Raw genomic sequence first — 25,831 nt, 5'->3', positions numbered from 1 at the left:
ACTAATATGTACCCTTGTGGTATTAATATGGACCTTTTAGGTACAAATGTGTACCTTTTGAAAAGGTACCACCCCAGTGACAGCTCATGTACCTTTATTTCTGAGAGTGTACCGTAACGTTAGACAGTGGCTGCATCTACTCAACAATAAAAGCAATAACCTTCTATTTTAGTTTAGTCTAATTAATTGTTTTACCTGGAGAACTGATGTCAATCATTTGTTGTTTAGCTAGAGGTGGGGTGCAGGTGTAGTGCATCGCATCCAGTTTTTTTTTTTTTATCAAGTTTCTTGCAGTTGTCAAGAGTTTTACTCACACATAATCTACACTTAACAACAATCCACTTCTTTTCTTCGATGAGTTCAAAATAACAAGAATACATTGCAAAAATGTAAGTCTCCAGCCTGCCATTCTGACTGCCTGTAAGGTCTGTAGTGATGACGGGCCATTTGCAAATGAATCGTTTGATTTAACCGGATCTTCTAAGCCAGTTTGTTAAATTGATGTTGAGTTGAAATTGAGTTGTTGTGAAACGGTTTGCATCTTCAGTGAGTACTAACATATCGCATACTCCTTCATGTCGTGAGATATTCAGTTACTAGAACAGTACACTCATCTGCTGTGAAAACGGAGACCTGATGATGATGAGTGCAAGCCGACTGTCTGTTCCCTCGCAGCATGCTCGCTTATTGAGTGTGTGATTCACCTCACTTAGGTGATTTTTATTTTGTAATGTGTTTTTAAAGCCAATTAAGCTAGGTAAAAAGTAACTTGCGTTAGATTTTGTTTTAAAAGTAACTCAAATAATATTACTTATTTTTAAAAGTAATGCATTATATTACTTGTCACTTTGGAACAGTAATAATATTAAGTAACGCACGCTACTTATAATAAATTACCTATAACGCATCACCCCCCAACACTGAGGATTATAGTTCATTCATACTGGCCTACAGATTACATTTCATCTATAGCTTCCTCCTTGTGTAATCATTAAAAAAACATTGATGAAATTCATGTCAATGTAATTTACATAGTTTTTTAGTTCATTTCTTAAGGTGACTTACTGCTTATTAATTTTTTTACATTAGTTAATATCCATCTAGTTCACAAACAATCAACCAATTAATAAATACGTTCTCCTTAATTTTGGCCAGTAGGGTTTAGGACTTTTTATGGTTTTCTTTCACAGTTTGATGATCAAAACTGTCATGACCCTGGTCTAGAGTCGTTGACGTAATTTAAATAAAACATCCGACAAATAAAAGTTTTTAGAACCCTTAGGTCTGTTTATGTCTTTTTTTTTTTTCTTTTGTGGTTTTCTTTTTTTTTCAAACACCCAAGCCTATACCTCAGAGACCCACTCTACCTAAACACTTGTGTTGTATTCCTCTTCTGTTAACTGTGAATCTATTCTAAATTAAGATAAAGTTAACAAATAAAAGTAAGAACAGATAAACTCTGACTAATAGTATGTAAATAAAATTTAATAATAACAACATTATTAATAAAATTTGGTAAAACATGTTTTTAAACATGCAAAACGTGAAGCCTATACCTTGGAGGGGACCCACAAAAAATAATAAACAAAAAGTACACTCTACCTAAACACCCACAATAATTCAACCTACACCTTACAAAGAAAACTACAGAAATAAAAATACAATACTACGCCTCACTTTCTATATATATAAAAGCGAGAAAATATATACAATAAAAAAGGTGTGGAATACAACCCCTACTGCTTCAAATAGTGTATAAACAATATTCCTACAGTGACAACGAACAAAGCCAAAACACAACTTACAGGGAGGGAAAAACACTGGCGGGATAGCAACAACATGAAACCAAATGTACACAAATTCCAATAAAAAAAATTTGATTTATATTGTACAGATTTTCATATTTCAGTCACACTTTATTTAGTTACAAATCTCACTGTTATAAAACCATTAACTAGGACTTTATTATAGTTAATTATTAATAGTATTTTAGTTATTAAGGTATTAATAGTTATTAAGGTAGAAGTTGGGTTTAGGTATTAGGTCAGGTTAGAGATACAGTTGATGTCAGAATTATTAGCCCCCTTTTGATTTTATTTATTTATTTATTTTTATATTTCCCAAATGATGTTTAACAGAGCAAGGAAATTTTCACAGTATGTCTGATAATATTTTTTTCTTCTGGAGAAAGTCTTATTTGTTTTATTTCGGCTAGATTAAAAGCAGTTATTAATTAAAAAAAAAAAAAAACATTTTTGGGACAAAATTATTAGCAACTTTAAGCTATTTTTTTTCAATAATCTACAGAACAAACCATCGTTATACAATAACTTGCCTAATTACCCTAACCTGCCTAGTTCACCTTATTAACCTAGTTAAGCCTTTAAATGTCACTTTAAGCTGTATAGAAGTGTCTTGAAAAATATCAAGTAAAATATTATTTACTGTCATCATGTCAAAGATAAAATAAATCTGTTATTAGAGATACGTTTTTAAAACTATTGTGCTTAGAAATGTGCTGAAACAATCTTCCCTCCATTAAACAGAAATTGGTGAAAAAAATAAACCAGGGCGCTAATAATTCAAGGGGGCTAATAATTCTGTAAAAACTGTATAGAATGAGATCATGCTGAATATGTAGTTTATAAGTACTAATAAACAGCCAATATCTTAATAATAGCCAGGTATAATACTAGTTAATAATGAACACTAGAATTTAAACTTTAGTTTTCTACCAATAAAGTTGGTAATATTTTCTTTTTCTTGTTTGAAGGACACATCAGTTAAATGTAATGTAATTTATCATATTATTATATTTAATAAATTGTCATATTTATTTCCACTTTAAGTAACTGTACATATTTTAGGCTTTGTTTTATGGTATTTTTACTGTAAAATAACGCTGATTCACAGATGATTCCTTGGATTAAATTTTTTTTTTAAGTTAAGTGGTTGAAAACAATTTATTTGGGCTGAGAATAAATAAATTATGTTGAACTACAATTGTTACAAAATTTTATTGTTTTGTTTAAATTCAACACATATAAATTGTTTGCAACATTTTTGCAGACATCATTTTTTTCAGTGGTTGGAGGTGGGGAAATCATATTTAACAAAAGGTTTGTTGATGTTGACATTTTTAGAGTAAAATTTTGTCAAGTTCAAGTGTCGTGTTATTTCTGAAGTAATGTTAGTAAGCCCACACACACGCTCAGAGGCGTGTACAAATTTCCCAGACTTTAAAACAGACACAGAAACCGAGGTTTGACAACACTAATATCTTCTTGCAGTCATTATAGAGCAATGCGTGACTCAGTAGGTTGCTTCAGCAGTATCTTTGAACTATTTCCAAGCAAAAAAATGCAGAATCTGTAATTTCATAAGCATGCAGACGGTCATATGATTAACACACACAAACATATGCATTCTTCTGAACATTCCCACTCCCATGCTTTCTTCAGGGCACATATTGCCCACATGATTGAACATTTAGCTCACCAGAGAGGAAGAAAAACCTTTACAGACATGTGTAGCACATATAGCTCCATGTCTTATATACACTTGAATGAATCTCTGTAGTATGGCAGTCATCATAGGCGAATTAACCATAGAGCTTCCTAAGAGACCCCAGTTCTTCTTACTCTTCTATTCTTCCCCCGTGTCTTTCTATCATTCTCTCTGTCTCACTACACACCCCTCCTTCACCCGCATCAGCTACATTCCAGAGATGACATCATCAGTTATTTGGCCCCTCCCACAGGGTGGAGAGACGAGAGAGAGAGAGAGAGAGAGAGAGAGAGAGAGAGAGAGAAAGAGGGAGTTCAAGAGCATTGGGTTGGGTAGGGCTCACCATAGGCAGAAAGAGAAAAAGAGATACCGTGAATAACAGAGACATGACAACGAAACATGAACTCAAGAAAGCACAAGTCGGACATAAAAGGTAAATTTGAGTGCAGTATTAAGACAAAAAGACAGATCTGAACTTTAGGGAATTTTACTTTAGATTATTGGGGTTCTGTTCTCTGTGCTGGTTGTATTTGCATGTATTTGGAGACTGCATGTGCTATGCTGTGTTAGTTGATCTGCTTGTTTGTAGTCGGACAGCATTTAATCCGGCAAGCATGAATCTGTTTTGTCCATAAATTCTTAATGTAGCACGTGTCCAGTGTTTGTCAGTGTGTTTTGAGGTTTATGTTGATAGAGGGCTGGTGCCTTTGGTCAGTTTGACATCCTGTCTGTCGTCAAACAGTAGTCTCTGCACCAGTTGTGCAAGTTGTTGAGGTTTTAAAGCTGTGCTTGTTTGTTAAATGTATACTGCAGAAAGTTGTTTTTAGTAGTATATGCTTTATTAAAGCAAGAATCTAATGAGGGTAATTATTCTTCCAGTCTTGTATTCTACTTCTATTAACTGTGAATCTATACTAAATGTCAAAATTAAAATAAGGTTAGCAAACTTAAACAAGTAAAAATAAGATCAGATGAACTCTTGACTAACAGTATGTAAATCAAATTCAATAATAACAACATTATTACTAGGATCTAATAAAAAATATGTTTTTCAGACAATTCCCAAAGTGGTTGATTGAAATCATTGTAATATTAGCAAGTATTAGCATTTATTTTGTTGCCAAACAAACTTAAAACCAAGGTAAGATGTGTTTGGTATTTAAGATGTGTTTGTTTTTAAAAGGTTTTATGAACTAATATAACTGAATCTCACTTATGACTGCATTATTGGTATATATTGATGGTGTAATTGCCAGTATGTAATGCAAATGTCTTCCCAATGCACCCTCCCTCCTCTAACTTCAAATATTAGGAACTTTTTCACTCTCATCACCCTCAGTCTCCGTTTACATTGCTCTAGAATCAAACATTAAAAGCAGTTGTATTTCTGTTTTTCAGGCATATTCCCATGATGCCTACCTAAGGGGGAACAATCCATATACAGGAAAGGCCCAAAATCTTCCTCCTCCACCCCCTGTTCTCTACCCTCCTCGTACAAAATCACAGTCTCCTGCAGGGTTCAGCCCCTGCCCTCCTCCAGCTTCTTCACACATGGGGCAAAACCAGCTGGACAACTGGAGCCGCTGGCCCGGCTCTTCTGCTGGTCCCTCTCCACCCCTTGACAACCGGACTGTGGCCTCCAGCAATGTTGTCTGGGCAGCCGAGGGCAGGAATTGTGAGCCGGGTGGTGTTGGTCACAGTAGCCCTGCACACCGAACAGAGGAGATCCAGTATGGAATGACTGACAGAGGACAGCAGCCAACTGGACAAATGAGAGGACGCTCATACTCATCTTCTTCCTCCTCAGGAGGAATGATGAGCCCTTTGCATCATGGTCATCTTGCCAATCACAACATGGGTACTGCCATGGGGCACACTGGAGGTCGTAAGGGAAGCCCACCTTGGGCCAGCCCTTCTCAGCCAACATCAACACCTTCATCCAGCCGCAACGAACGAACCCAACAAGCCCTTTCCAACTGGTACTACAGCCAGGTCCCAGGCCGTGAGCGAGAACGAGAGCGGGAGCGATCTAGTTCTCGCTCAATGCACCCACGCCACAGGAGTTTCTCACAAGACCGTCTGGGAGAGCTTGGGAAGGCCAGGCGTTCTCAACAAACAGGTTTTCCCCATAGTGCATCGCAAGACACGTTGCTGCTGCTTCAGCAGAGTGCTGCAGCATATGCTGATCCTTACTGGAACCATGGAGACTGGCGGGGTGAGCATATGTATGGTCAGCACCCATCTGTGGTGGCCTATGGGCGAAAGTCCTCCGAAAATCTTCTAGCAAGCCGGTACGGACACTCGGGACGCTCACTGGAAAATCTCGACAGAGCTGTGGGGATACTCTCACCAAGGGTTGAAAGATCTGCTTGGGTTCAACAACCTCCAAATAGGACTGAAGTCTATGCAAGACATGCTGGGCATTTCGGCCAACATATAGAGTCACCCCACCAAATGCACCACACACCCCAACACCACCAGAATCTCACACATGCAACACACCAACACTCATCTCAAATCCCACAACCTCAGCAGGCAGCTCCAATGGCAAGACGTTTGCCTTCTTGCCAGAGTCTAGATGAGGAGCCGATTGGCTATCGTAGCTACAGTCCCTCATTCAATAGGAAGACTGGCCGTATCTTGCAGCAGGCCCAGTCATTTAGAGATCCCTCTTACACAGGTCCACACCTTTGGACTCCAACATCCAAAACCAGTCCCCCAGAGGGGCATCCACCCTCAGCCACTGCTTCCCCAGCCCCACCAACCACTTCCTCTTCAACTACGATTTCCACACCATCTGAAGGACAAGACAGAACTTACCGACCCACTAATCATGACAGAGGGGCAGGGGAAGCGACAAGTGAAGCCCAGACACAAGAAGTGGTTCTGAGGCAGAAACCACCTACCGGCCGACGAGGTGCAAACGCCCTTCGACACCCACATTATGCAATAGCACTTGACTCCAGTGACCCTCTACTCTTTACCACTGACCCTACGGAGCCCACTGCCAAGGCAGAAAGTGCTATTTCTCATCGCCGCACAGATGTTAACCTTCCTCCACTATCTATTGAGGATGACTCCCTTGCATCAATTCCATTCATCGGTAAGATGATACTTCTCATTGGCTCCTATGCTGTGATCTCCTTTGCGTATAAGGTGGTTCTGGTCTTTGTGGATTTTTTGTCCGGTTCTCGATTTCTCCCTCTCTTTCTATCTTCCTATCATTTACTCACTCTGTCCTGCACATGGTTGTTATTTTAACAGGAAACTGATTAAGTATCCAGACACTATTAAAATAGACTGATGGGAATGTTAGAGAATGACTGTACTTGCCTCAGTAACTCACAACCTCACTGGTCTTACCATTCATTTCCTATGTCTGGTGAACCAGCAAGCATGTCTATTTATTAGGTAATGCTGGAATCTCCCATGGTCAGCCTGACAATATTAGTTGTCTGTGACTGAATCAGAATTACTGGATTTAAATTGGTCCTATTTTTTCATGCTTCCTCTCCTTTTTTTTCCACTCAGTGCCTCAGTCTTACACTGTCCTGTATTCTCAAGAAGTGAACCCATGACCTTGACATGAGCACTGAAGTTTAATAATCTGATGGGTTTTAATAATGGTTTAATTTAAATTGGTTTTAATATAATTGTTCTGACATATCTACATACTAATGAAATGTTGGTTGAATCTAGCCTTATTTTGTGTACAGGATAGCTGCCAAATATCCACAGATGTGCTAAGTTTGGTAAAACCTAATTAAACGGGTTCCTGGGTATAGGGAAATTGTTTAATGTCTCAATTTTCTAGGTTTGGGTTAGCATTAGATCATGGTAATTATGATTAGTTTTATTTGAAAATAGCAGAGGTCTGTGTGTGTAGTATGTGTGTTTGCGCTGGCCTGTAGCACAAAGTGATCTTGTCTCTGCATGCCTTTATTACTAAACCAGAGTGCACGAGGAAATGTGAAACAAAATGGCTGGTTGAATGCAAAACATTCAAAACAATTGAGATAGACTTGTAGATACTAAAACTCTTGCTATTAAGTGCAGAGTTGTTGACTATGAATCTCTGTTCCTTCTAATTATACGTTTATAGCACAGCTGGATTCGAGTGGAGTGCTATTGATTTTGCAGTTTCCCCTAAAAGCTTTCAGTTGGTCCTTTAACGTCGCATTAGGAGTTGTAATGGCAACATTAGAACAAAACCAATTCATTTTAGGGCTGTTTCTTAGCGATTTTAAGACTGTTCTGATCTTTTCACTGCTGGACATCTTTTATGATCTGTTGTGATTGCATAAGCCATCATTAGTGCAATGCTTTCATTCCTGAGGGAGGTTAACCCTAACCACTATGCTTTGCATGAAAGTGCCCCACCTTTTGCATTCAGTAAAGAAGTGAAGCACATTGCTACTGCACACCTGTACAGCAACAACACACCCTTTCCAGAGAGTCGGTTTGATTACATTAGTGTTTATGATCCTCCTTACTTAAGGTGTTGCACAACATGGAAAAGTTGTGGATTATTGAAAGAGTGTCTTGTAATTACGTATGGAGCAGGGGTCATGTGTTGTTTCATGCCCTGTTTTAAAGGTCAATGGGGACTTGTAAACAAGGAGAACCAAACTGAAACTTAGAGAAATAATCACAAGCTGGGACATGTTATAGCATACTGATAAAAACACAACTGACAGCTTGTCTTGCTCTACCTGCTATGTCAGTGGAGCTGTTTGTACTAGACCTACTCTTATTGATTCGAGGTAAATAGACCTGAAAGAGCATTATTGTGTTGATGTCTTTGCATATTTATCGTGTTATGTCATATGATTACTACTAAAGGAAGATAAATAATATTCATTGAATATACAGTTAAAGTCAGAATTATTAGCCCCCCTGTATTATTAGCCCCCTGTTTATTTTTTCCCCAATTTCTGTTTAACGGAGAGAAAATTTTATTTAACACATTTCTAAAGATAAAAGTTTTAATAACTCATTTCTAATAACTATGCTATGATGACAGTAAATAATATTTCACTAGATATTTTCCAAGACACTTCTATACAGCTTAAAGTGACATTGAAAGGCTAAACTAGGTTGATTAGGTTAACTATGCAGGTTAGGCTAATTAGGCAAGTTATTGTATAATGATGGTTTGTTCTATACACTATTGAAAAAAAAAATTAATATATATATATATATATATATATATATATATATATATATATATATATATATATATATATATATATATATATATAGCTTAAAGGGGCTAATAAATTTAGATCTTTAGTTTTAAAAAAATATATAAAAATATGCTTTAATTCTAGTCTAAACAAAACAAATAGGACTTTCTCCAGAAGAAAAAAATATTATCTGAAATACTGTGAAAAATTCCTTGCTCTGTTAAATAACATTTGGGAAATATTTAAAAACAATCAAACAAAAAATAATCAAAGAGGGGCTAATAATTCTGACTTCAACTGTATATACACAACACAACAGAAATCTGGTAGTGTTTGTGCTGCTTTGACTTTTTCGGGGTTAATTATTGTGATATCCCTATTGCAACAGAGAAATACTGGGAGATATCTCTGTAGACTGATGGCATTTCATGTTGTTCGGCCTTATAATCTTAAAATGTCGGCAAAATCAGCCGTTTTGTCATCACTTTAGATAGTATGCAAGAGAGTCATTCAATTACTAGCTCTAAAGGGATGATGGTGAATTAGTTACAGATGTGACTACTGTACATATACAGGGCTTGACATTAACACCCACCAAATGCGGGTAGATTTCTGCATTTCTGCTGTGCGGGTTAGACAGACACTGGTGCAAATGTGATCTTGGAATCGAGAGCAGTATGACAAAAAAATAAATAAAAAAATAAAACTTTGGGCAAGACCAAGAAAGCAGGTAAATACCGAATGTGAGGATGATCACTTGCACTCACGGATGTAATGCGTGCGATTGTTAAAAAGCGTGCATGCTCCCGTTTACTTGCGTGAGGCAACCGTGAATAGAGGAAACACAACTGATGTGATCGGTTCTCTTTGAAATAGACTAAACAAACAGTGATGGAACAGGGCACCCACAGTCTTTCAAGAGTACAAGATTTAAAATATATATCTATATCTTTTTGTAAGCAGCAGCGGTTATTGCTTTTGGTTTTAATTATTATTTTAACAGATTATTAACAGGCCCAACATTTAATCATAATTTATTAATTTAATTATCAATTAAATAAAATTAATAATAATAATTGTAAATGTGTATATTTATATGCTAGGACATCACAGTGGCGCAGTGGGTGGCATGATCGTCACACAGCAAGAAGGTCGCTGGTTTTAGCCCCAGCTGATTTAGTTGGCATTTCTGTGTGAAGTTTGCACGTTTTCCCCCGAGTTTGCGTGGGTTTACTCCAAGTGCTCTGGTTTCCCACACTGTCCAAAGACATGCACTATACTGTAGGTGAATTGAGTAAGCTAAATGGCTGTAGTGTATGTGTTGGGTTGCAGCTGGAAGGGCATCCGCTGTATAAAGCATATTTTGGATTAGTTTGTGGTTCATTCCACAGTGGCAACCCCTGATTAATAAAGGTACTGAACTGAAAGGAAAATGAATGAATAAAATTATATGTTAGATTTGATACATTTTTATTATTTTATAGGATATTATTGATTTGACGAAAAATCTAACAGGAAATCTAACAAAATCTCCTGTTCTTTAATATTGGACTTTCTGTTAAGCATTTACTTTAGCTGTTTGGGGTGGAGCAATGGTGTGTTTATTAAGGTTTCTTTATTATTGTTTTTTTTTTTCAGAGGAATGTGAGCAGTTTAAATAGTTTCAAGTACTTTTTTCCCCACACACATATGTAAACAATATTGTGTTCTTCAGTTACATAGAATCTGTACATTTACATTTGTGTGATGAACTAAGAGTGGCAGGAGGAAGTGGGGCAGTTAGCCTGGGTTTTGGGGTTAGGGGTGAAGGACACACACATACACAGTCTCACACAATCAGTTATTAGCAGACACAATCGTCACACTCATCTCATTCTGTCCTCAATGTGGTCATTGTGTCTCCATTAAAAAGAGGAGGAGTCTTCACTTCACCAACCATTCCCAGACTAGCACGCCAGCTCACCAGAGATATTTGCACATCCGCACACATGCTGCCTTTCTTAAAACCTATCTCGTTTATTAAAAGAAATCCCTCTGGCCACATTTTCCCTCATGCTGCAGTCTTGTCAGGCCTGGTTTTATTTTGATTTGTGACACTACGAAAGGAAAACTCAGCATGTTAGTTATATTTGTGTTCTTCGCTCTATGCTTTTGTGGATTTGTCTGGTTTATCGTGACCGTTCGTGGACGTACTTCTGATGGGTCAAGTTATTTACAGCATCTCATCCGAACCTCAAAATACGACTGCTGTACATGACTGATGTTAAAGTAATTAGATGAATTTGAGTGTGTGTGTGTGTGTGTGTGTGTGTGTGTGTGTGTGTGTGTGTGTGTGTGTGTGTGTGTGTGTGTGTGTGTGTGTGTGTGTGTGTGTGTGTGTGTGTGTGTGTGTGTGTGTGTGTGTGTGTGTGAGTGAGAGAGAGTAAGAGAGAGAGAGCTCATACTCGGGCTTTAGTAATGAGGGCCTTTGTTAAACCCACAGAACAGCTATTTCTGCCAGTGGCTGGAAAACAAGCACAGTCCAGATTCCACATCCTAGATTGGGAATGTTTCCGCCTCTGCTCCTTTCTAGTGTTAGAGAGAAAGAGTAGACAACAGTTGAGAATAAAAGAGGATTTTCTTGATTTAAAGTTATTACATCTACGATCTGTCATATATATTTTTTGACTATAGGCCACCATGGTGAATGGGATTTCACTTTGTTGATCCTGAAGAAATATTCCAAACAACCACTCAGATTTGATTGATATGTTTACAGTAATGTCAAGTTTAAGATTACAACAAGGGTTAGGGGGGATTACACCATTACACCTTTGTATTGTAGGAAAATCCAGGAAAATCAAAAAGATGTCATTTGTGAGGGCCTTTCCCCTGCTCTAACAGCACGCAACAATTAGCTTAGCTTAACACTTAGCTTGGAGTCCACCTATTTAAACAAACTGTCTCCCAGCACAACACTAACTCAACACATTTAACTAACAGCTAAGCTGGCTAGATAAAGCTAACACAGGCTATCAGACTCTTGTTTCTCAAATCTATTATGCATTCTCAAATATAGTTTGTAGTTTTATTCCTAACATTGTAACTTTAAATGTTTGTCATAATAATATTATGAGTCACATTTAGTCTCCTGTTTGTTAATCTACTGTTTTGGTCAATGGTCTATAGTGTAACTGTGAAATGTGCACTAGCAATTCACATAATGGCCACCAGGTCATTAAAATTAAGGGATTCTTACATCGCCTTTCAGAAAAGTTTTCAAAAGGTACAAATTTGATTCTAACAGGTACATATTATTACCTAAAAAATACAAATGTGTTTCATAGTCCCTTAAAGGTACAAAAGTGATTCTTAAAGCTACAAAAGTGTACCCTAAATGTACCAATGCCCACCTGTGTGGGACCAAAGTGTACTTTTTGAAAAGGTACCACCCCAGTGACAGATTTTGTACCTTAATTTCCGAGTGTGTACAGCAGCATTACACTGCAAAACCCAAAAAGTTAAGGTAACTCAAACCATTTGAGGAAACCGATTGCAACAAACCTTTGAAGTTCAGAAATTAATCCTAATGAGTACTGTGAACCTAATCTATTTGAGTAAATGAAGCAATTTGAGCACAGTAAAACCCAATAAATGGAGAACTCAAACCAACTGAGTACTGTAAAAATTAATAAGTTAAGGCAACTCAAACCATTTAAGGAAACCGACTGCTACAAACCATTTGAGTTAAATAATTTATATATATGAGATATATGAGTACTGTGAACTCACTCCATTTAAGTTGAAGTAATGAGGTATTTAGTTAACTCATTACCTTCAACACTGGGAGGCGCAGTAGCGCAGTAGGTAGTGCTGTCGCCTCTCAGCAAGAAGGTTGCTGGTTCGAGCCTCGGCTGGGTCAGTTGGCGTTTCTGTGTAGAATTTGGGTGCTCCAGTATCCCCCACAAGTCCAAATATAGTCCAGATATGCGGTACAGGTGTACTGGGTATAGGCTAAATTGTCCATAGTGTATGTGTGTGAACGAGAGTGTGTGGATGTTTCCCAGAGATGGGTTTCGGCTGAAAGGGCATTCGCTGCGTAAAAATGTGCTGGATAAGTTGGCGGTTCATACCGATGTGGCGACCCCGGATTAATAAAGGGACTAAGCCAAAAAGAAAATGAATGAATGTTCAACTGTGAGTTCAAAACTCTTTTCAAATAAGTAAAATTTTAGTTAACTCATTTCATTTGATAAAGTTGACTGTTGGGTTTTACAGTGTAAGAGAACGTATTTAAGTTGAGGTTAATTGATGAGTTGTGTTGTCATAAACATTAAGTTGAGAAATGTGCTAAAGTCATGGATTGGACTTCAGATTGGTCGATGCTTTAAACAAAAAACACTTATACTACTTTTGAATTGATGTTAATGGAGGAAGATACTCTTTTTGTAAAGATGTTATGGTTATAGCATCCACCTAAAGGAAATAGTTGTTAAGAATTGTAGTCTAGGTTAGAATAATCGAACATACATGGAAAGTCATCAGGGTGAGTAAATCATTACAGCATTTTGTATGAACTTTCCCTTTAAATCAGATGCAGCATATTAATAATGTGTATAAATAATGTAATATGAATTAAATATTAGGCCGGTTTAAAAGCTACAATTTGTTCTTGAAATTCAGCCAGGTTAATCCTGAATTATGCGGATCAAATGTACCCCAGCTTTATTAAAATGAGTTTTTGAGCAACACATGCTGAAGATCGGAACCAGATCAAAAATCAAGGCTGCATTACATGATATGCTCCAATCTCTAAATACTTGTTTCCTTTAAAACAATCCATTTTAAAGCATTGATCTAATCTATTAGGTAAAATTGGAGCAAGTCACCTTTGATCAACTTAATTTAGCATGCTAACTAAACCAGCCAAATCTTGACCTTTAGTTTAGTTTTGCTGCCACCTCATGGTTTGAATTGGTGTTGTTTTAGTGGGTTTACTGGTTGACGGAATATCCTTAGTCACTGACATACCAACGTGCAGCCAAATTATGCTTTTGAAGTGATCATTTTTCCTGCAGGGCTAGAAAGAGCTGAAACAACTAAGCACATGCTTTGAAATTAGAGGTTTTTCAAGTTTTTGATGCCAGTAATCTCACAAAACGCTTATGGGCCATTCTTCAACTACAGGCACTTTTAGCCTTGTGAAGTTGAGAAAAAAAACATGTTTAAAATGAAAGTAACATAGCCTCATAAGTTTAAACAAATTTTCTAGTTTTAAGATCTGTACGAGGACAAACTTAGATTAGAAGAGAAACTTTTTTTTTTACATCGTGAACAGAAAAAAAAAGTCAATTCCACCACATCTCAATATACAGCTTATTTCAAAATGAAATAAATGATGGCAGTCAGACCTTTTGTATCTAGTTTAACCAATCTTTCCACAATATATATATATATATATATATATATATATATATATATATATTATACATTTGTCAATGAAATAAATTAGTTGATTGCTGAATTGTACACCTGTCACACTCTAAAATGTAATATTAATTTGGTTAAGAGCTTATTAGAAAATAAAAAACTGAATTTGTATATTAATGTTTTAATGTTTGATGAGAACTTTTTAAATATTTTTTAAAAATGTGTGTGGTGATGGAAATGACATGTCTAAAGTTTATTGTGAAAAAATGAAAAATAGCTTCACTGATTAGCTTTGAATTGATACTAGCCTTTCATGTATACAAAACACTCCTATTTATCTTAATTTTGTTTGGTTTCTAAAAACATCATTGAATGTACAACATATAAATATAAATAATAATAAATGTATATAATACTAAATAAATGTATTTCCTTATCAAGCAATATTTACCTTTGATTATTCTTAGTGTTGTTGATAAAAATTTAAATTCCTTCATCTTGAACATGTGCTCAGATGGCAGTATTCATTTTCATAGAATCCACCTAAATAATCTCACACAAACTTTTTTTTTTTTTTTTAAAGCAACATTACAGTGTTGTGGTGGAGATGACACTGATACTGTGCGACAGCTATATTTTGTATTAAATATAATATTGATAATAGTCCCACATTAATAACTATAAAATATTAAAATTATTTCACTAGTGCTTAATTAAGATACATGAATAGATACCAGATAAATAAGAATTTAAAATGCTATTTTCATTGTTGAAGTTTAAAACTCTGGGTGTACGACAAGGCGAAAACAGTGATTTTGACACCTAAAAGGAGGTTAAACAAAATGAAAAAAATATAATAGAAACCTAGTATTTAAGTAGGTTTTATTATTAGTTTGACAAAGAAAGAGGAATTTAAACCATAATATATTTTTGAATATATGATCAAAGGACATAAAAGTGCCCGTAGTTGAAGAATTACCCTTATATATGAAGGATTTTGCAGATCAAGGTGGATCTTTAAAGTATTAGCCAGTTAGTAACCAGTTAACAACTCCAAAGAGGTTTCTATCAAAACATACCTGCAACAACCAATCACTTCCCACCAAACACATGCAACACTGAGCACTAAGCGCTTTAGCAAGAACTGAAACCATGTGTTAATACAAAGAGTGCTTGTACGTCTCATTTCCACATTGAGCACATATTTCATGGAGGGCTACAAGTCAGGTACAAAATGTTTGATTGTTTTTCTGCTTTCCTCTTCTTTCATTTGACGTTTTTAGTTTGGCATGCGAGCAGTGAGTACTGATTCTGTACCTTCCATAATTTGATTTGTTTGATTTGTGGGTATATGGTTAATCTCTAAAGCTCATTAGGTTGTGCAGTAAATTTAGCGCCTGAAAATTCTATGATATATCACAGAGGAAGAGTTTCTCTCTTTATGTGTGTGCTGGTGTGTGTGTGTGTTATTAAATCTGAATATCCTTAAATTAACTGTGCAACACCATTTGCCTTCCCTATAATCTTTCCCTCCTTTCTTCCTGTTCCTGTTCTTCCCCTTGTTTCAATCTTTCTCCTTTTACCAACATTTTATAACTTTCTTTCATTCTTGTTCTCCTACCTTTCCTTCCTTCCTTCCCTCCCCTTTTCCTCTTCTTTCCTTCGTTCCACTCCTTCCCACAGATGAGCCGACCAGTCCAAGTGCAGATCTGCGGGCACGTCATGTCCCCGCCTCCTCCGTCGTGTCCAGTGGCGGTATAAACTCCGCCCCTGCTGTGATCACAAGCCCCGCCTCCCCAACCTTCACCTTTCCCCTCAACCGCCTTTTCTCCCACAACTGCAGTGAGTGAAGCAGGGAACGAAAAACACTGTCGCTACTACAAAAATAACCATGTGCAAATCGATGTCTGGATCAAAACAATGCAACACAGATTAAGTGCCCTTGTTATGCTATTTTGCTTATTCACTTTCATGTGGTGTGTGCTAAAGCTGAATATAAAAGTACGTGGAGTTTTTGACTCCCCCCTAAAAAAGAAACGAGTCTGAAACGGGTCGTCAGAAATTACATTTCTTCTTTCTATCAATTTTCATCACCGGCTACCTGTAAACAATGGCTACGTCCAAAATTGCATAGTTTACTACTAAATAGTATGTGAAAAACAGTATGCAAGCCAAGTAGTATGTCCGTATTCATGGTATTCAAAAAGAAAGTAGGCGAAAAGGACACTGATGATCTACTACTTCAGACGAGATTCTGAAGTGCAACACTATCCCATGATGCAATACGAGAAAATTCATGAATGTAAATGAAACGACAAAACTGACGCAGACAAGTCATGTGATTATGACAAATGGAGGATGTAATGTTTTCGAGTTTCATTCATACTACTCACATTGATATTACAAAGAACATACTTTTTTAATGGTCATGTAGTAAATTCAAATTCAATTGTAGTATCTAAACAAGTTGTAGGCGATTTCGGATGCAGCCAATGTCTACTTTGAACCTCAATCTCTAAGACAGTTTGGTTGTGAATATGTTGTGAAATTTAGGGTGCTTTCACACCTGTGAATCGATTCAGTTGTTCCGAAACAGAGATTACAAATGTTACATTGTTGCTCTTTGCTCTTGAAGTGGTTTGCTTTCACACTGCAAAGTTTCTAATCGGACCAAAAGAGCTAAAACAAGTCACGTGCAAGTAAACTCTCCTTACATTGGTCAGAGTGTCAGGGTTTATTTTGCAGCGTCCCGCTCAGCTGTCAGGAGAGGTGGTGGTTTGGTGGTGATTGACAAGGTGTGCGCGAGAGAGATGCGGTGGGGAGGGGTGAGAAGGGTGCGCGACGATGCCTATTTGAGGACCAGGAGGGAGACGCGAGATTACCGGGAGATCATCACTCGTTTGCGGGCATCCGGAGACTCGCGAAACTTCCCGCCCTACTCATAATTCTCTATAATTACATATCCATAAAAACACTGTTATATAACCGCGCTCGGATCGGATCACCTCACTTAGGCGGTCTTGGAGCGATTACTTTGGCGCGGAACAGAGCGCGATTGCCCTGTTCACATATGCCAAACGAACCGCGCTAACTGGGCAAACGAGACAGGTTTCGAAACAAAAGTGTAGGTGTGAAAGCACCCTTAGATATGGTAATGAGAGTAAGTGGTAAATGAGCCCAGCAGACACACAACTTCAGAAGACGTTAACATTAGGTTCAATTTAGGTCACCAACGTCTACGAACAATTTTAATTTGACATCCAATAATGCAGTAAAATGACGTTGATATTTTGTTGATTTTAGGTTGTGTTGGAAAGTGACCAAAATCCAACATCTAACAAGCCAACATCATAAACCAACGTCATATTGACATCAAATACTGAAATTTATTCATCAAGAATGGCAACCAAAATCCAACGTCTGATGACATTATATTGGTAATGCCCACACAACATCAAGCTGTAATAGCATTAGACATTGATATTTGGTTGTTTTTAGGTTGCGTTGGAAAGTAACCAAAATGCAACGTTTGTCCAACGTTGGACAGTGACGTCGACCTTAGGTTGGGTTCTGAAGTCAACCTGATTTTCATTTCCAAACAAAATGCAATGTTCCACAACAATGGGGTACAAGGTCAGTCTGACGTCATGTTGACGTCCTGTGCCTGCAGGGTGCTATAAGTGGTTGACAATTACAACATTCCCCATCTGACCAATTAGATCAGATAAGGCTGTTTATCAAGGAGTATCTTAGAGAAACCAGATCCTCAAAAGAACCGTTTCAGACAAAGGGGGGAAAAAAGATACAGTATGATGCTCTAATGAATTTTATAAAGAAATGAAAGTGTTTTTGAGCTTGCATGGATCGTAAATTTACTGTAAAATAACATTTAAAATAGCATATGAGGGGCACTTTAAGAAATTTAGTTAAAAATTGTTGCATGTGATCGACGTAGAGCTCCCCCTACTGCATGCGTATTCGTACTGCACAAAACAGTCAAATGTGAATGTGCATGCTGCATCTCATATAGATCCACAATGATCGTTTGGTAATGCCTGTGCATCATCTTTACTGAGACTGTGATGAAGATCATCTCCCTCCCACCTCCTAATCTCAGATAGTCCCCACTCAACTCCACACTAACTGTCCTTCACCAGATCTCTCGTTCTCTCTCTTCTCCTATACTCTGTATTCCTTTTTCACTGAATTTAATGAATGGATGTCTCTCTCTCTCTCTCCCTCTCTCTCTCCCCATGAGCAGGTGATCCTAAATCTAATCGTCGCTCTTCGTACCTGTTGGCCATCACCACTGAACGCTCCAAGTCATGTGATGAGGGGCTTAACGCATATAGAGAAGAGGGCCGGGTCTTCTCGTGAGTTTTGGGATTTTTTACTATACTGTTATGATTTGCACTATAATGCAAACAACATCAGGAAGGGCATTTTTGAGATATTTAGATGTCAGTCAGTGTTTATGCTTTAACATATTCCTGTTGTGCTTGTTCAACAGGAGGCTTCCAAAAAGAGTCAAGAGCTTCTTTACTGAAGGGGTGAGTTTACTACAGTAGAAACTGTCATACACTCTCATACTCTGACACAGAGCAGAATTTCGTAATCTTGTTAACGTAAATACTGTATTTCCAGCTCAAGCTTTTGGTAATTTGTAACTTTTTGATTTAGTTGTTAATTTATATAACTGTATATGATCTCATTCATACATTTTAGTGCAATTTTCTTACTCAGAACCTCCAAACTGGTCTGACTCGTGTTGCTATATCTTTTCCAACTGATTCGACTTACGGTTTTTCGAAAAGTGACTCGGAAAATTCAGAAAATTCCCATTGACTTTACATTGGACCAAACTTTAGGAGCTCATAACTTTGCGCCAGACTGTAATAGAGACTTAAGGTTGAGCTCATTTAACTCAGACTATAAATCTGCCAATCACTGAATACCTTTCAACTTACTAGCCACACCCTAGCAAACACATAGGGCACCCTAACAAACTGTCCCATAGACTTCCATTGTAAAAAAGCTGCCATTGACTTTACATTGGACATAGTAATAACATAGCAATATATATGCTATAATATGCTAATCATACTAGCAACATGCTAATTCTTAATAAATTTATGCTAACAACATGCTAATTTATACTAGAAACATGCTAACAACATGCTAATTCATACTGGAGCCATGCTAATTTATGTTAGCAACCTCCTAGTAACTATTCAGAACACCCTAGCAACCACCTAGCAACACCTTAGCAAAGACCTAGAGCACCTTATCAACCACCTAGCAACACCTTAGCAACCAACCAGCAACACTTTAGCAACAACCTAGAACACCTTAGCAACCAGCTAGCAACACCCTAGAAACCACCTAGCAACGACCTATAACACCTTAGCAACCAACTAGAAACACCTTAGCAATTGCTTAGCAACCACTCAGAACACTCTAGCAACCACCTAGCAACACTTTAGCTATCACCTAGCAACACCAAGCAACCACTTAGTAGTGCCTTATTAACCCCCTAGCAACCACTCAGAACACTCTAACAACCACCTAGCAACACCTTAGCAATGAACTAGAACACCATAGCAACCACTCAGAACACCCTAGCAACCACCTAGCAACACCTTAGCAATGACCTAGAACACCAGAGCAACCTCCTAGCAATACCTTAGCAACCACCTAGATCACCCTAGCAACACCTTAACAACCACTCAGAACAACCAAGGAACTGAGTTGCAACACCCTAGCAACCACCATTGAACGCCTTAGCAACCATTTATAACCCCCTATCAACCACCTAGCAATAAACATACCCATCCATACTATAAACATGCTAAGATATATGTACCTCTCTATCTACGCCAGCTGTTTAAAGCTTAAAAACTACTTCAATGATTTAAACTAAAGCTACTTCAACTACTACTTGTTGTTGGATGGTGCAGTGGATGGCGGAGGGGTGTCGCGGACAAAAGTGAGTGGGGCATGGGTGTCGCAGATAAAAGTGAAGAGGGTGGGGAAGTTGCGGAAGAAAGTGAAAGTGAACAGTGGACGGGGGAGGAGGGCGGTTGAGGAGGGGGATCGGTAAAATCAGGTGCCGGATCAATTTTCAGAGGTACCGGATCCGGCGTGTTTCGGGACAAATTAAGCCCTGGTTTCAACTATAAGTTGAACAATAAAGTATGGTGTTTTTGATAGTTTTTCGATTGTCTTTTTTTGTTAATCACATATGTAAAGATGTGAGCTTGCAAATTCGTCATCTTAGAATTATAAGGTTCTATCTGATTCAGTTTTTGTCAAAATTGAGTTACTGACATATTCTTATTAAATGACTTACATTATGGTATGTTTCTTATAAGCTGTTTACATTTTTTGCTTACATTGTTCACATACTGTTTGCTATATGGAATGCAAAAACGTTGAAGCTCATTCTCTCAAAATCATTCAGAACGTAGATTGAACCCTATAATTTCAAGGTGACGAATTGGTATAACAATTTAGTCACAAAAATTTGTGACATATAGCACACCCCGACTTCATAACATAAGTTATTCAGAGGAATGTGCAATAATTAAAAATGCAGAAATTAAATATGCTGTATGCTGTAGCTTTATGCAGCTTTAAATGTTCTCTTCCTGTATTGCGCGTCTTTGTATAATGCAGTTCCCTGTTAGTGTCATATTTGTGTTTTTACATATTCTATGTTCTGGTTTAGTCTCTGGACAGTCTGGGTGCTGCTGAAGAGGCTCGCTCTAAACGACACTCTACCTCTGAGCTGGGCAACATCAGCTACAGTGACGTGAAGAGAGAAGGCTGGCTCCACTTCAAACAGATCCACACGGAGAAGGGCAAGGTAAGAGAAAGAAAGGGCAAGAGTAGCTTTAGATTGATATCCGAAGTGGTTATTACTCAGCTTGTGACCAAAGGTTATGGTTTAAAGTTGCTTTGGTTTAAAGGGGTCATGAACTGAGAAATCAAAGTCACTTGATCTTTTGATACTATAAAAGCATTCTGTGAGACTCGAAATTCAAAACGTTTGGAGTTAGTCAGCTTAAATTGAAGCCAATCTGCCTAAATGACCGGCTGTGACTGTGACATTTTATAATGTAATAGTTGGCTAAACTCCACCTCCATAGAAGAAGATCAATGCATGTTTCTAAAGCTCTGCCTGTTTAGCTCTGACCCTGATTTTTACATGTTGTGCATGAATAAATAAAGATTCTCTGAAGATGCAGTGCAATGGAAAAACACAATCTTTGAATTGCCTTTCTTCTGATCCCAACATTATGAAAGAGTGGATGAACTTCCAGATCAGGTCATTAGGATAATGGTTCTTTTTTAACTTTAATTCACTGTAGATTCATTTACAAACAAAGCGCACATTAAAGAAATCGAATTATACAATTGAAAGCAGGATAAACTCAAAGACAATTCTAAACTGACAATAGTGACTGGTTGATTGGTAATGAAGAAGTTCTCACTTCCTTCATCTCCCTCTGCTCATGGCCTTTTGCATTTATATAGTTTTTGGTGGCCTGCCAAATCTCACAAGTTAACCTGCAAACAATTTTGTGCTCAATAGATGTCTAGTTGACATCTAAACATAGACAGCTTGGCTAAAACAAGGCTAAACTTGGGCTGTCAGTGAAAATCTTATTGACATCTAAGAACAGCTCAAAACTAGACTAGTCGTCAAATAGACAGATTAGACAGGCTTTATATGTGTATTCATTCATTTCTGTTTATTTGACAACTGGTCTAGTTTTGGCCTATTCTATTAGATTTTCACTGACAGCCCAAGTTTAGCCTTGTTTTGACCAATCTGTCTACGTTTAGATGTCTATTAGACGTCTGTTATACACAAAATTGTTTGCAAGGTAACTTGTGAGATTTGGCAGGCCACCAAAAACTGTAAAAAATAACAGCCCAAGTTTAGTCTTGTTTTAGCCAAGATGACTATGTTTAGACGTCTATTAGACATCTGTTCAAATCAAAAAAACACTTGCTGGGTATCCAGTTTGTGACAGATGAGTCCCATTTTTTTAAGGATTTTGTTGTTTATATTCGTGAACTAAATGGTGGTGTTCTTAGGGACTTCATGTTTCTTCCTCTTTTTTTTCTTCCCTGTGTAGGCTATTACACTAATTTCAAGTCTAATGTTTTTATCTTGATCATTTCTTCATATTCAGTTCACACGTATTTCAAGCTATTTTCATGTTTAACAATTTGTAGACTTCTGATTGAGTATTACAGAGAGCTTACAACCTACATGTACTTACTACATTCTGCCCTGAAGGCGCAGTATGTAATTTCCGCCACTAGAGGAACATATTCATAACCAACAAAGGCATATTTTTTGGACCACTGAAGCAATTGCTGATGAGAGACAAGCATAATGGGACATAAAAACAGCAGAACTTTTATTATGCCACAATTTTCTGCTTCTGGTTCTTCTAGTTCTGATCACGTGGGGAAGAAGCAGCACTGTTTTATCATAATATATACATTTTGGGGTTCTATTATAACTATAATACATGACATATTAAAGTGTCTTACAGTAGGTGTTGCCCTATTTTCTATAAAATCAAAACAGACACTGGTTCCTAGATAAAACAGCTTATTTCTCTGGATTTGAACATTCTTTGAAACTTTTGGGATTATGTATGATAGAAAAATATGTAACACTGTTAATTTTAATGAAAACAAATCTCATATGTTGTGCCTTTAAGAACACGTGGTTCAACAAATACTATAAGTAGAATTCAGAGAACTGCACAATTTAATAATAAAGGTAGTTCCTATCACTGTTGAATTGTTTGTTAAGTGACTGATTAGTACCTTGTCTGATCTGTTGTGTATCCCTCTCTTTTGCAGAAGGTTGGCAGTGCAATCTGGCCATGGAGACGGGTGTTCTCTGTGCTTAGGACCCATTCTCTGTTTCTTTATAAAGACAAGCGAGAGGCAGTGCTTAAAGGGGCGCAATTAGGGGGCGGGGCTGAAGACGAGCAGCCAATCAGCATCCGGGGCTGCCTTGTGGATATAGCATACAGTGAAACGAAGCGCAAGCACGCGCTGAGATTGACCACGCAGGACTTCTGCGAGTACCTGCTGCAGGCGGAGGACAGAGAGGACATGCTGGAGTGGATCCGAGTCATCAGGGACAACAGCAAGACCGACAACGAGGTGAGGATGATGATGCTGCAGTAAAGTATATGATTCAGTTTTGTTGCTCTGGCTTTGTGCAGATGATGTTGTGTTTGCAAGTAAAGAGAAGTTGATTGGTTGTTTATGCTAATTGGGTGTTTGTGTTTTAGATCTGCTTTCACCCTCAGGTGTGGTAGCAATTGTAAATGTGGTCATAATACTTCATTTTATATATGTTTTACTTTATTCAAATGATTTTCTAAAAGAAACATTCTAGTATAAAAGAGTAAATTAAAGTAAGAAAATGTGCAAGTATTTCATTCTATATTTTTGAATCGCAAAAGGTTATTTTTTTTTAACTAAAATCTAAAATTGTTTTACTTTATTAAAGATACAAAAAAAACATCAGTCTGGCGGACTCAAAAAGTAGGGGAAATAGTAAAGTATAATAGCATAGCCTTTTTCTGGTGCCTTTTTGCCTTTTTTAATAATAGCCATGTTAATAAAAGCTTTTTAATTTTTTTAACTACTTTTTTGAGTGATTAACTAATTTAAGTAAACATGCTAAAATTAAAGTTAGGAGTTTTTGTTTATTTTTTAATTGAAAAAAAATCTAAATTTATTAATTAATTTATCTTTATGCTTTTGATGAAGTAGCATTCAACCTGGATGCCGGACCATTTCGCTGGAAATATCTTCAAATAAATTATTATTTAGGCCTATTTAACTATTCATTTATTATTTATGTACAATAAATGAGACAAAAATGTAAATGAAAACATAAATAAAAAAAGCTTATTTATTGACTGTCTTAGCAACTAAAACTTGCTTTATTTATTTATTGAGGCCTACTTATTTGTATGTACGTTTGTACCTTTATTTTAGTTGTCTTTTATTTATTTAATTTTATTTTCCAAAATGAATCCTCATTTCGGGCGAGGCAGTGGCGCAGTAGGTAGTGCTTTCGCCTCACAGCAAGAAGGTCGCTGGGTTGCTGGTTCAAACCTCGGCTCAGTTGGCGTTTCTGTGTGGAGTTTGCATGTTCTCTCTGCCTTCGCGTGGGTTTCCTCCGGGTGCTCCGGTTTCCCACACAGTCCAAAGACATGCAGTACAGGTGGATTGGGTAGTCTAAATTGTCCGTAGTGTATGAGTGTGTGTGTGTGTGTGTGAATGTGTGTGTAAATGTATCCCAGAGATGGGTACGCATGCGCTGCGTAAAAACTTGCTGGATAAGTTGGCGGTTTATTCTGCTTTGGCGACCCCGGATTAATAAAGGGACTAAGCCGACAAGAAAATGAATGAAAGAATGATGAATCCTCATTTCACTTAACATGTTTACAATGATAATAAAGCTTGTTAACAAGTTTTTAATGATTAATGAAGGAATTATAATGTTTTGTCTCATTTCATTTTCATTCACAAGTAGCAGGGTATTTACAGCTATTGTAAATTTCAGTCCATTCGCATCCCGTCCGTTTGTGCACCCTGCATAGTCGCAAACTGCGGTTATACCTAAAAACACATTCTAACTGCTTTAGTGTGTCGGCAGTACGACTCGCAGCAGTAAGGCTCCTTTTATAGTGTCACTCACTGTACTCTTTTATTTTATGACATTTTAAATGTTTTATATGTTTTTATGCGTTTTATTGTGAAACTAAAATACACAAATTATAAAGTACATTTATTTTATTAAACGATTTGAAATCAAATGAAATGTGAAAGTAACATATTTAGTTAAAACTAATCTCTATTATTTTATTATAAATATGCAAACATCAGCCTAATCAAGTTTTTTTTTATAAATATATGAAAATGCGCTTTAATTTGAACTTTTATATTTGTGTTAGATGTTTAGTGAATGAAAAAGTTTAGATTTAAATGATTTTTTCTGCAGTTGTCACTATGTGTTATCGTCTGCACGGCACAACGTGTCAATGTTGGAGGTTGGACAATTTATTTTATTTTACAGTAAAATTGAAACTATTCTTTTTTTATGTTCGTCTGCAGGAATTGGGTTTCTCACGACAAGCTCTCATCAATAAAAAGCTTAACGACTACAGGAAGCAAAGGTGAGATACAGTACAAGACCACTGCAGAAACTTCAACACATTTTATTAATCCGAATTCAAAAATGACCTTCTTGGTTCCCTTCTGCAGTCCAACGGGTAACAAACCAGACTCCTCACCCAGAGTGCATCGAATGACCTTCCTCCTCAGCAAGCCAGACAACAGCGCACCTCCACGCTCCCCAAAACACGAGGCCAAAGATGAGAGCAGCCCCCCAAAATCTCCCTGGGGTATAAACATAATGAAGAAGAGCAAGAAGGCCGGTCCTAAAGCTTTTGGCGTCCGTCTAGAGGACTGCCAGCCTGCAGTAAACAACAAGGTTTGTCCTGGATTTTCTAGGGAAAAGTTTGGGAACAGAAAGACGTTTTTTTAGTAGATTATTTTGCTTGCCAATGCTGCATTTATTCGATCAAAAGTACAGTAAAAATGTTAAATATGTGAAATATTGCGAAAGTGCTTTCTTATTAATTTGATTTGTCTTTATTTCTTAAGCACTTTTACAATGT

General features: G+C 37.2%; 1 protein-coding gene across 30 annotated transcripts in view; it reads left to right on the top strand.

The window, feature by feature from the left end:
- Window positions 1-25,831, top strand: part of arhgap23a (Rho GTPase activating protein 23a) — a 135,630-nt gene that overhangs the window by 95,086 nt on the left and 14,713 nt on the right. For 12 of the 30 annotated variants that reach the window (XR_015481054.1, XR_015481053.1, XR_015481058.1 and 9 more), the window contains exons 7-13: window positions 4,906-6,610; window positions 18,364-18,475; window positions 18,613-18,652; window positions 20,830-20,967; window positions 22,989-23,297; window positions 25,266-25,327; window positions 25,416-25,644. Coding sequence is in view for 22 of the 30 variants with exons in the window: in XM_087244904.1 (XP_087101030.1) it covers window positions 4,906-6,610; window positions 18,364-18,475; window positions 18,613-18,652; window positions 20,830-20,967; window positions 22,989-23,297; window positions 25,266-25,327; window positions 25,416-25,644 (2,595 nt within the window). In the remaining 8 variants the exon portion in view is untranslated. Of the gene's footprint in view, window positions 1-3,851; window positions 3,941-4,905; window positions 6,611-15,785; window positions 15,945-18,363; window positions 18,476-18,612; window positions 18,653-20,829; window positions 20,968-22,988; window positions 23,298-25,265; window positions 25,328-25,415; window positions 25,645-25,831 lie in introns of those variants that run through there. The other 18 variants (XR_015481052.1, XM_087244914.1, XM_087244902.1 and 15 more) reach the window with 3 other exon arrangements.

This window comes from Danio rerio, chromosome 3, assembly GCF_052040795.2.
Source record: "Danio rerio strain M-AB ecotype USA chromosome 3, GRCz13ab, whole genome shotgun sequence".
Lineage (NCBI taxonomy): Eukaryota > Metazoa > Chordata > Actinopteri > Cypriniformes > Danionidae > Danio > Danio rerio.
The sequence above is the reverse complement of the archived record's forward strand: the minus strand, read 5'-3'. Positions and strand labels throughout refer to the sequence as shown.